This window comes from Cygnus olor, chromosome 1, assembly GCF_009769625.2.
Source record: "Cygnus olor isolate bCygOlo1 chromosome 1, bCygOlo1.pri.v2, whole genome shotgun sequence".
NCBI lineage: Eukaryota > Metazoa > Chordata > Aves > Anseriformes > Anatidae > Cygnus > Cygnus olor.
Window position 1 is genome coordinate 192,665,826 of NC_049169.1, and position 12,251 is coordinate 192,678,076.

The 12,251-nt window shown below is 44.7% G+C and overlaps 1 protein-coding gene across 1 annotated transcript in view; it reads left to right on the forward strand.

The window, feature by feature from the left end:
- Positions 1 to 7,452: 7,452 nt before the first annotated feature.
- The window catches only part of GUCY1A2 (guanylate cyclase 1 soluble subunit alpha 2), a 161,157-nt gene continuing 156,358 nt past the window's right edge, over positions 7,453 to 12,251 (forward strand). The window contains exon 1 of the mRNA XM_040544124.1: positions 7,453 to 8,042. Within this exon, the coding sequence (XP_040400058.1) occupies positions 7,755 to 8,042 (288 nt within the window). The 5' untranslated portion in view covers positions 7,453 to 7,754. The remainder of the gene's footprint in view (positions 8,043 to 12,251) is intronic.

Below are 12,251 nucleotides of genomic sequence, written 5' to 3' on the forward strand. Positions count from 1 at the left end.
TTAACATTGAAGATATATTATTTAAACCCTCTCAGTGTATAGCTTTCCCATTAGTATTCATGCTACTCTCTGCAGAGAAATATTCCTCAGGGACATGATGATCTGTTTTGCAAAGAACACAAGAAACCTTGAAATATGAAATTGTGGTGCCCTGATGCTAAGTAACATCAGCCAGAGTGACAGTGTTCTGAGTAACACAAGTATTCATATTTGAAGGTTGCATTCCACCACTAAAAGAAAGTGACAGGAACCAAATGACAGGAAAAGCATTTACCTTAGTATTTACCTGTAGCCATGTTATAAGGAGTCAAGTGACAGAGAAGAATGAGGAAGAAGTTCAACTAAATTTTCAAGAACTAAAAATGCAAGAAAACAGAAGAAATAGACAGATGGATTCCTGGACAGATGCTACAACTTCAGTCACCAGATTTTGCAGCTACTGTAAAAATTTCTCTAGAATATTAGGATTCTTTCTCTACAAGTAGCCATGACATTAACAGGTTAGACAGATGAACATCTGGGAAGTTCCTGAACACCACTAAGTGCTTAAAACCATGATGCAGTGCTAGGTTAGCTTGGCAGTTACAACCTTAGTTGTAAGAATTTCAACCTTAGTTAAAGAGGCTGGAACAGTTCTACCAGCATTGTAAGGAGCAATGTTCATTTGGAAACCTGCTTGCAGAAATTACTTTTCCATTCATTTGCCATCTCTGGGTGAAACAGAATAAATTTTATTTCAATAGACTTTATCTGGAAGCTCAACAAGATTTTTTTTTTAATTTGGACAACATTTTGGCTAACTTTTTCAGGGAATAATACCACATTGGTAGATACTGCATATATTTTTTATTTCTCGTGTACTGTTCAAATTGTTTCTTATTATCTAAATCTATAGGTATGAGCACATTCTCCCTCTCTCTCTCCTGTTGCTGAAGCTATATATAAATAAACCTCTTTATTCCTTTTTGTGCTTCATGGGAGCAAGTCATTGTATACCATTTATTAATCACTTTATCCATTATAGGATACAAAGAAGCTTCCAAGAGATATTGTTCCCACTTGTTATACATTACGAGGTCTCACTTTTAAACAAGTCTGGGTAAAATATTCTGAGATTTCCTGTCATTAGGATAAGAAAGAAAAAGATAATCTAATCAGACAAGATGCCAGTGTGTGTTAATCTTAGACCAGTTGGTTAGAGAACATTAATGACAAGGATACACATTTTGTCATTTTTAAATTTGAAAACATCTAGTAGAAAGTATCAAATTGTTAATAGTGAAATGATGAAGTGTAAAAACAAACAAAAAGGTAACATTTGTGGAAATGACTAGCTTGCTCAGATGACACTACGGAAGATGCAGTACAACACTGTACTATATACACTGGTTTGACCTCCTTTGGAAGGCTTTGTCGGACTCCCAGCCAGGTCCTGGATGAGCTAGTCAAGCAAACCCTCCTCATACAAGCTCTCCTACTGGCTCATCCTCTCCCAGATACTGTGCAGCACTGCTTGCCCTGGCAAACTACTCCAACGTCATTCCCCCTGTAATCAGCTCTGGTGAGGCCGCACCTCAAGTCCTGTGTTCAGTTTTGGGCCCCTCGCTACAAAAAGGACATGGAGGTGCTCGAGTGAGTCCAGAGAAGGGCAACAAAGCTGGTGAGGGGTCTGGAGAACAAGTCTTAGGAGGAGCGGCTGAGGGAGCTGGGATTGTTCAGCCTGGAGAAGAGGAAGCTCAGGGGCGACCTTATTGCACTCCACAGGTACCTTAAAGGAGGCTGTAGCGAGGTGGGGGTTGGTCTATTCTCCCAAGTGCCTGGTGACAGGACAAGGGGGAATGGGCTAAAGTTCCACCAGGGGAGGTTTAGGTTGGATATTAGGAAGAACTTCTTTACTGAAAGGGTTGTTAGGCATTGGAATGGGCTGCCCAGGGAAGTGGTTGAGTCACCATCCCTGGAGGTCTTTAAAAGACGATTAGATATAGAGCTTAGTGATATGGTTTAGTGTAGGACTTGTTAGTGTTAGGTCAGAGGTTGGACTAGGTGATCTTGGAGGTCTCTTCCAACCTAGATGATTCTGTGATTCTGTGATTCTGTGATCAGCTAAGGTTCAAGCCCAGTAAAACCTGTTCAGTACTTTGTGACTGCCCTAATTTTCCCAGGACCTATGTGCTGACTCCTTGTCTCTACTTCCAGGGCTGGCTGATGCTTTCGTGTCCTATCCTCAGCCCAGTGAACACCACAGTGCTACCTGGAAGGTATTATGTGCTGTGTGAAAGACCACCAAAGGGAATTTCTACAAATAAGTTAGAGCCCTGGGACATGAGGGGCAACCTGTCTCATGGGCATCAACTCTGCCTTCCCACAAGAGATGAGCCAGCCCAAACAGACATTTCAGAAAACGTGGACATCTTGGACATTCAGCCTCTGCCTACGACACAAGAAATTCTCAAAATCCTCGTGGACTTGGATTCTTGTGGTCTGTGAAGAGTGCAGGGAGCTGCTCCAGGAGTCTAGAAAAAATGTCTGAACTCCCAGTACAATACAGCTTTAATCTCACATGTAGCTACTATTATATTTTCATTGGTCTAGTCTGATTGATGACATCAATATCCTCAATAAAAACTGTCTGTAGCAGGCAATCTATCTGGAATAAATGTGGTTGCAAGGGTGAAAACAAGTGACTTCTGTAGGAAGCTCTTCTATAAATAGTGGCTTGACTAAGCTACAGAGTGCTGGGCTGAGGTGGCTGTAGACCATGTAGTAGCCCATCACCATCTTCTTGTTTTGCAGCTTTAAACAAATATTGGTGAGGTTCATAGGTAACTCTGAGACAGAAGCCACTGTTACCTGCTGTTCTCAGGGTAAAAAACTCAAAATACACAAGAGCTGCTAATCAAGGAAAGGTTCAATTTACCTCACCCTGTGTTGAATTCAGTAAATCTGGCTCTCTCTGCAAGTCAAATGGAAATAAGAGGTTGTGAGTGCCACGCTGTATTTTTTCTTTTACAATTTATAAATTTTTAAGTCTGAATATTTAGTCATCTCTGTGTTCCTTCTAGACAATTAGTTGAAGCTGTATGCCCTCAGAAATTCTCCCTGAGATTTGCAGTCTCAGTTTGATTTAATCATTTGAGTCAAAGCACTGTTATTTGTGCATTCTTTTTTTTTTTTTTTTCATTTGCCCCCCCTGCTCACTCAGCAGTTTTCTCTGCCATTTTTAATGAAATAAGAGAGCAAATGAAATTGATTCTGAGTAACTTTGTCTTGAAGTTAGATTAGGCAACAAAATTTTCCCAATTCTGCTCTTGATCTACTATGTAGTTTGAGAGTCATGGAATCACTCACCTGTACTTTCTTTTCTCATTCATGAGATTTTAGAGAGTGCTAAGACTAGGGTGTTTTATGACCATTAAGGTCCAGATTCTGCTGCCTTCATTATGTAGGATCTCATCCCACAGTACAAGATTAATTATATACTCCTTCAGTAACACACTGCAACATAATGGACTCAAATATACCTGATTACTAGAACATCAGCTTTCATCAATGTGAATCCACTCTGTCTTGCAGATGAACTTTATTTCTGAGTAGCTGAAACATAAAATTGATCTGTTCTTTAAGCCAATCGTAATTCAACAGATCATTAATGACAAATGGCAGAATGCCCCAGCCGTCCTTCCAGGCAATACTCCAGATGGAAGTCATTGGATAGAGAACAGAAAGGTTTGGCAGAATGTGAAAAAAGAATAAATTTGCTACACATCACTCATTTTGCCTGACTGCAATAAAGTAATTGTAATAGAATGTTGTCACAGGATAATGGTCTCCTGCTGCTTTAGAAATGCTTTGCAAAACAGATGTTTACTTTCTCAGTGGGAGACATTGATCCCGGGACAAAAATCTTTTCTATTAAAGGAAAATTAAGTACTTATATGTTCAGCAGTATTATAAAAAGATTATTATAAAAAGACATATAATATGCTAGATGAAATGATATGACATATTTAAGTGATGTATGTGATATATGCAACTAATCCCTAGGTGGGATTCATTGAAATAGTTTCTTCCGCCAGCTCTGCAACTAGCATGTCCTTAAAAAATTCAGATAGGACAATGAAACACGCTATGATGAAGTTGCTTTTATCATTTTAGTTGTCCAAGGCTTTTTGAACAGCAGAAAAACAGCATTTGAAAATAAAAATGAAATCAAAACTCCAGCATGTGATGCTGGAGAGAAACTTCTGGTGAGAAATGTTGACTTAATAACAAATAGGTAAAAATCACAAATAAATAACGACAAAGTAACATGTTGGAAGTTAAAGATGATGTGTTTTATGTCAGGTCTGAACACAGTCTTGTGAGTATTGCTTACTAGAACCAAGACAAAAATTTGAAAATAGATAAAAATTTAGAAAAGATTTGTGCGTTAAAAAAATATCTTAGAAGCTATCATATGGTAGAGATTTTACAAGAATTAAAAATATTCATATTTTTCTCTGAGCTGTCTGCAAGACATGTGGGACACATAAATTGCATTCTGTTGTGATATGATAGAAAAGTTTTATAGGCACTACTTCGGTGAACCTTATCCATTTTACAGACACATCTGCTATTCATCCAATAATATGCCAACTGCAAATTTAGGCTGGTAAGACATGTATAAAAGAAGAACATTTGTTCTCTTACGTGCTGTAGCTCTCTATGTGCTGTCAAAGGCATTTGACTATCTGACGAAGCAGCCCTCTGTGGTATTTAGCTTTTGCCAAGGTTGTATCTTGATCAGAAGGAATAAAACGAGAAAAACTATCTAGGGTCTCAGTGACTTGTTGGCCTGACAGGCTGACCTCCAGGACCTGGATCCATCATCTTGGATCTTCTGCTGTCCATTCCTCTTTAGCTCAAGACATCTCGTGATGGTGTTTGGTACTTTTCCAGCTGGTGTCTCTAACAGATCTCATGTATTTTAAAATCAGGAATCCCAAACAGAGTTGCAGTAGGCAGATTGCTGACATATCTGACTGCAGCAGCTAGGTCTTCCAGGAGTGCTAAAGGCTAAGGCTGAGCAAAATAGACAATGAACAGCGACACTGAGTCCAGGCTTAACCAAAGTGCTGCTTCAGCTGGAGCAATCGAAGCCTTGGAGCCCTAATTGCATCTTTTACTCTGAATGGTCAACTCCAGTGTCTAGATGCTGAAGGGAAATGTCTTTTATATTCTTGAAATGAATTGCTTTGGTACATGAGTGCATTCATTTATAATAATCCTGACCTCAGGAACATTCACTGAAGCAAAACATTTCCCTTCCCATTTCAGGGTCGCCACATTACAGACACCAAAGGAATATGGCCATGAGCGGCATGAAGAAAGTCATTTTTAATGCTGCAAGGGCAACTCAGAGTGCTGTCAAACACCAATGATAAGTTGCACTGGGAAGTGCTACATTAAACTTTGCTCTGAGAAAAAGTGGAAACGGAAGGCTTAAAAAATGTCAGTTTCGTCTTCTTGCAAGCGTATTTCCCCAGGGCTGAATAAAATGCAAATATGCCCACGAGCAAGTTGCTTACCCTAGTCCTACAGTTGAAGTACTGCACATGGAACCAGTTGACACTTTGGTATTTTAGCAGTTTAGACTTATAAATATGCATTTGCATTTTCAACACCAAACCATGTGGCTCTTGCCCAGTTTTCCCTGTCACTGCAGCCGCCAGGAAACCAGTGGAAGCTTGCTTTGCTGAGGACTGTATGATACGGTCTACCAGAAGGAAATATGTTTCATGGAATTTGAAGCATGAGAGGGAAGTTATCACCTCAACACAGAGCATCCCGTGCTTGTTTGAGTGGTTAGCACCAAAAAGACACCTCCCAGCCTCTAAAAAATGCTGAATCCTAAATGGCCAAATTCTCTCCATGGCAGGAGCTTGGATGGAGGACTGGCAGGGCTAGTGCATCCAGGCCTCATAGAATCTGGCAGAGAGAGCATTTCTTTAGAGGGAAGATGGAAAAGACAGAAAAACTTGTCTTCTATGGGCTAAGGTACCGATGAATATTGTTACTCACTAGAGAGGAGGAAAGACAGAAGAGGACAACAGATCAGAAGGTTCATGTGGGGATTAACTTTCAAGTGGAGACATCTCTGATTCCTGTCCTAATGCTGCCCAGGGCATCACCAGGACTGCAAAAGAGAGCCTGTCTGCATCCCAAGTGTAATATTTATAAGAGACCAGAACGCAGCACGGACCACCCTGGCTTTATTATACATGCTTTCAAGCTGCAGGCTTCAAGCTGCAGAGATTTAAAAACTGTGCCATGGCAAAAGGAGACCCATTGTTTCTCTCACTCCATATATATTCCTACAGAAAGAAGAAAGTTGAAATAGAAACTGGGTGAGCCAAGAGAACCAGGGATGATGACACTGAAACACCCCAGAGAGGGCTGCCTTGTCCTAGTTAAAAGCAGCTTGCTCAGCCACAGCCCTGCATCCCTTCTGGATGCAGACACAGGGTTTGTGCTGCCTCGGGCCATGCTCAAGGCTGCTCCATGCCTATGGAGATCTTCCCAGTCTCTCAGTGGGTTTTTGTTTAGGCTATGCTCAGACATTTAACAGGATGAGGTGGTAAAATGTATGCCCTAATGTAATGGAAAGGTAGAATAAAAACCATCCTAGAAAGATTGCCTTTTAAAACAAGATTTGTTTAACTGAAGATAAGTCAGTGATGGTCTGGATGGCAGGTTGAACCACTGAGATCACATTTCCTTGCAGCCTTTTGCCAAGAACTACAGTCATGGGACAATCACGGCTGCTACAAAACTCTCCAGGTTCCTTCAACCTGCCTGCTTGGGTAGGGAAGGAGACCCCTTGTATTGTCTTTAAGGGTGTCATCCTACATCCAAGCTCCCCTGCTTAGTTTCCTCCACCACTCTCATTTTCCCTCTCGTAGCACAGAGCTGCGGAAGGAACACAGTCCCTTCTTTTTCGGACACGACCCCAGCGTTAGCAGGGATAGGCGGCAGGAACTTTTGCCACTGAAACCTGACGAGCGCGCTGCAGCCTCCCCTCTTTCCCAAGCCGTGATTTTCCCACGAAAAGCCGCTCCGAAAAGTTGTCGGGCGCGGAGGGCCGGCATCCCTCGCCCTCGGAGGCGCCGCCAGCCGGGGCTCGGGGAGCTTTGCAGGGAGCTGTCCAGCACCGCCGGGCCGGCAGGCGGCGGGGCCGGGCTTGGGGTCGGGGCCGGGTTTGGGGTCGGGTTTGGGGTCGGGTTTGGGGTCGGGATGCCCGCAGCGGGAGGGTCCCGGGTGTCTGCCAGCCCCTGCGGGGGGACATCGGCAGCGAGAGGCGGGGAGGGGGGAGGCGGGAGGAGGAGGAGGAGGAGATGGAGGAGGAGGAGGAGGAGGAGGAGGAGGAGGAGGAGGAGGAGGAGGAGGAGGAGGAAAGGGCTCCAAACAACACGTGATCCCCGCGGAGCAGCGAGGGAGCCGGGGGAGGGGAGAGCGAGGGAGGGCGGCGAGGCAGAGGAGGGCAGCGGCCGCCGCTTTAAAGCCTCCCGGCGCCGCACCCGCGCTGCCCGCGGCCGAGCGCGGAGCTGGGAGCGGGGCTGAGCCGGCCCCGGCCCCGACCCCGGCCCCGGAGCCCCCCCAACCGGGGCCACCCCGCGGCCATGCGAGGCGGCCGCCCCCGGCGCCCCGCGGCTCGGCGCTGCTGCCCGCCGCGGCTGCCCGCCGCGCTGCGCTGAGCCCCGGCGCCCCGCGGCACCATGTCCCGCCGCAAGATCTCCTCCGAGTCCTTCAGCTCGCTGGGCTCTGACTGCCCGGAGACCAGCCCCGAGGAGGAGGGCGAGTGTCCCCTGTCCCGCCTCTGCTGGAACGGCAGCCGCAGCCCCCCCGGCCCCTCCGATCCGTCCCTGGCAGCCGCATCCATCTCCATCACCGCCGCCGGCTCCGCCGCCTCCGCGGCCAGCGCCGGTGCTCGCCGCGCTCCTCGCCGCCGCCGGGTCAACCTGGACTCGCTGGGCGAGAGCATCCGCCGCCTGACCGCCCCCGCGGTGAGTGCTCCGCGACCCCCCGGCCCTGCCACGCAACCCCCCGGTGGCTGCGGGGCTCCGCTCGGCTTGTCCCGGGCTGCCGGAGCATCCCCTGCCCACGGTCGGGCCCGCGCTGGGTTGTGGGACCGTTGGAGGATAAGGGGTTTTTTGGGGGGAGAGGGGAATGAGGCACGTCCTGGCAGCCTCTTGATGCATTGAGGAGGGTCGCGAGAACCTCTTGTCGCGACATGGTGCGAGCGACAATTCGGGGTGAAAAGTTGCGTGCGTTTACACGGTGCGTGGCGTGCTCGTTCTTCCTGCACCATACAGGAGACGTGAACTTGGTGCGTTTACAGGGCTTTTCCACACCGAGCGACGTAAAAAGAAAGTTTTGACGTGCCGATCAGAAATATTTCAGCAACAGATTGCCCTGTGCCTCACGGATGCACAGGCATTCCTGAGGGATCAGTTTCTTGTAAGTGTGCTTTGAAATCCATGACTCGTGGTTATCTCGATAGCTACACCTGTAACCGAGAGTCAGTGAAGCATTGTGCAAGCTAAAATAAAGAGTGAATTTGAGTTGAACCCGTCAAGTACGTCGGCATTGCTTTGGGAGACTGAAAGCAATGGCTCAGGAGTCGTGGTAGTTTCATGGAGAACAAACAGAAGGTTGTTCTCCAGCCCTACCATCACGGTTGTGCTACACTCCTATCTGTACCTCTGTGACCATCGCTACATTTCCCTAATAAAGTTTCAGCTGCAACTGAATGCTTGCTGCTTTCTGAGATAACATGTTAAGCCATAAAACGTTAATTGCAACAAGTAGCTTAATCTGTTAGACAGCTGCATCTGCTAAATTTTGTGGCATTGGAATATCTTTTGGCATGTTCTTATTCAGCTTCAGAAATTACTTACAAGTCGAATCACCATCTGCTATCGGTTTGCTTTGGTTATAATGTACACTTTTCTGTTCAGCCTTGCTTGAACCAGCTAGATCAGGGTAGACAAGCAGGGTAGACAAGGGGAGAAGTTAGCAGTGCATTACATAGCTAATAGTTGTCCGGTTTCAGTAAAGACTTTTCTTTCCCATTGATTTTTTTTCTCCCTCTACTGGGAATCTGGGCTTGTAGTGCTGAAATTAATAGACGATATCTCAGGTGGCTTGTCTTGTTTTAGTACAAAAAAAAAATGAAGCTATTTAATTTGATAATAATACAACAGTATAATTAGAGCATGTGTTACCCAAAATATTTGAAGTATTCTGAAGTAGCTCAGTGCAGTATTTTTAGATAACCTTAGTATTTGTATTTTCCCAGCTTTGACTGTTACCTCCTGTAGGGAAATGCTATAAAAGACAACTACAGCTTTACAGCTTTGATGCATTATTGAATTTGTCTGAAAAATAAACACATTCTGTGACTTGCGAGATGGGAACAACTTCAATAGGTCTTACAGTCCTCTTTCCTTTGTGCTCTCAGAGAAATTTCTTTTAAGAACGCAAAAATTTCTTCCAACCTCGCCTTGATGTCCCAATCAACAGTTTCCATTGGCTTCCCTGAGAGATAATTATAACAGCCCATATTGCTGAAATCTGCATATTTTATTTTATTTTAATGTGTGATTCATGTGATACACATTGTTCAAAACCTTCTTTTTTGTCTTGGCATTGTAACTACTGCTTCATTCCCATCTTCCACATTTTGGCATAAATTAATGTGATTCAAGTCAGAAAAGTCATGTTGGCACAGTGATGGTGTAAGAAAAGAATTGGTCCCCCATCTTTTTGTTCTTGACCCTGAGAAATCACTTTTCAGGTGCTTTGCTATTTTGGTGCATTTTTTTCCTTGTTGAGAATCTTTTCTGTGCTGCTGAATATCTGCCTTCTTGCAACAAGTCAAATTACCATCTGTCTAACACTTCAAATCTGATTATTTTGTCGCATCTGCTAATATAAATCAGGAATAACTTCAATTAGAAGTTAAAAAAAATACTTTTCCTATAAAATTAGTGTCAAATGAGAGTCACTCATTATTTTTAAAATTAAAAGGCAAGTCTGAAGGGTGCAGTCACATATGTTCCTTCTGAACGAACCGCTTTAATTCTTTTCTATAGGTGTAGATATGTTTTTATTCCATAATTCTACAAAAATAGATTTCTTTTAAGTATATAAGCATGTACTGATGCACATATGAGTGTGTGTGTATATATGCTATATATATTGCCTGCAATGGCTTGATGTGTTCATTTCCAGCATTAATGCTGCAGTAATCTGTCCCCATCCCAGTGCTGAGCACTTTCAAAGTTGAAGGATGCTACAGGTTCCTGATGTTTGTACTTAGCCTTAATTTTGTGTATTCCTTTGCTGATGGCTAGGACTGAGGTACTGACTAAAATTACCATTTGTGTGTTTTCACTGATAAAAAATTCCCTGTGTGTTTAATACTGCAGAGGTGACGTTGTTTCAGTCTCGGTAGCAGGGGCTACTGAGAGCTGCTCGGGGATGCTCAGAGCCTTGATCTGGACAGGAGGAGCATCCAGGAGGTGAAGGAGTTGTACTGTAAGGGATGTCCATGGGACAGTGTGGCAAGAGGGCTGTGCAAGAGCGCTAGGTCTTATGAGGAGCGGTGGTGCAAAAGAGTGTATGAAAATATTACCTTCTGTGCAATGCATTCATGAGCATGAGTACAAACACACTGTCAGTGGAAAGGCAGATTCTGTAGAGTAAAATGCCGTAACGAAGTATTTGAGATATTTTATACCCAAATACAGTGAAAAGAAGTTACTACATTCTGTATCACTTGCAATCTTGCTCTCAAATTTAGGTGAGCGTGACTGCACAACTATTACTTCTGGTGGAACAATGGGAAAAAAATTAAAAAGTGAAACCTTAGGTTTGCAGGTTTTAATCCAGCCTCTTCTGCTTGCTCCTGGAGGACAGCTTCTAGCACTTTCCAGCACATGTGATTTTCCAACTTTTCTCTTAAATGCATTTTTAGAGATTTCCCTGCCGTGGTTATTCTAGAGGATGTAGGGGCCTGACCCTCAATCACCACAGGTTCGGTTTACATTCCCGTAGATTCTTAAAGGTTTTCTGACATGCCTGGATGGCTGAAGGATGGACGCTGTTCATTTGGAACTTGCTTACCCCAAACCCTGTCTTTTTTAATAGCCAGAAATAGGAGGATAGTAAGGTTCACCTCCCACCAAAGCAGCTGCATAATTTGGAGAAGCGTATTTGGTGGTGAGGAGGATGAGCAGAGCTCCATACGCACCCTACCGCGGGCGTTCACGAGTAGGGCGTGCAGGGGAAGGGCAGGCAGAGCAGTGTGGATGTGAGGAGGGAGGCAGCTTTTGTCCACAGCCTCACCAAGCAGGCAAGCTGTACACATACCAAACAGTGCTTGGAGCTGCTGCATGCATCTCACCTGAAGGCCAACTTCACTGGGCGAGCCGTGGCACTCAGCAGGAGGGCTGAGGCTCGCTGTGCAGCTGGGAGCCGCAGCCCAAAGACTCAGGACAAGCAGCCGTGTCTAGCATGGGCTGTGCTCGGCACCTGGCTGGGAAGGTGATGTTTTGTGGGACCAAACGTGGCCGCTCAGCATGAGAAACCCCAAGTCCGGGTATTGCACACACTCTGCTCTTGTGACTCCTTTATCTCACGAGATCATGGCCAATGCATATTGCTCAATGTCTGGCTCTGCCCTCTAACAGCTTTTCATCCCTGTGATGTTCCCACAAAGCGGACCCTGTAATTGTGTAGGCAGCTCCTACCCACCCTAACGGCAGTCAAGCACCTAAATCATGTTCCTGGCTGGGCAGACATCCCTGCTGTCCTCTGTCCTCTGAACCACCGCCACCGAAGGATCTTAGCTTTTATACCCTGTCAGAGAAATATGAGGCTAGATCCAGCAGCCGTCAAGACAAGTAGGTGCCCTTCTTACGGGGCTACGTTCGCATTTTTGGAGATAAATAATAAAATGCTAGGAACTCGGTAGGTACACTGATTTATGCCCTTGTTTTTAAGAAATCGTCTGCCATAAATAAATGTACATCACAAGAGAATTTAATGATATAGTTTTCTTTTAATTCCAGCTTTATTGTTGTGTTCTATTTTAAAGGATGAATTTTACACCCGCAGTGACATAAATTTTGATTAATTATAACTAGAGATGATGATACTTTCTCCTGTTTATTCTCACCCTCAGTTTTTCTGCCTTTAAGGGCTCCACT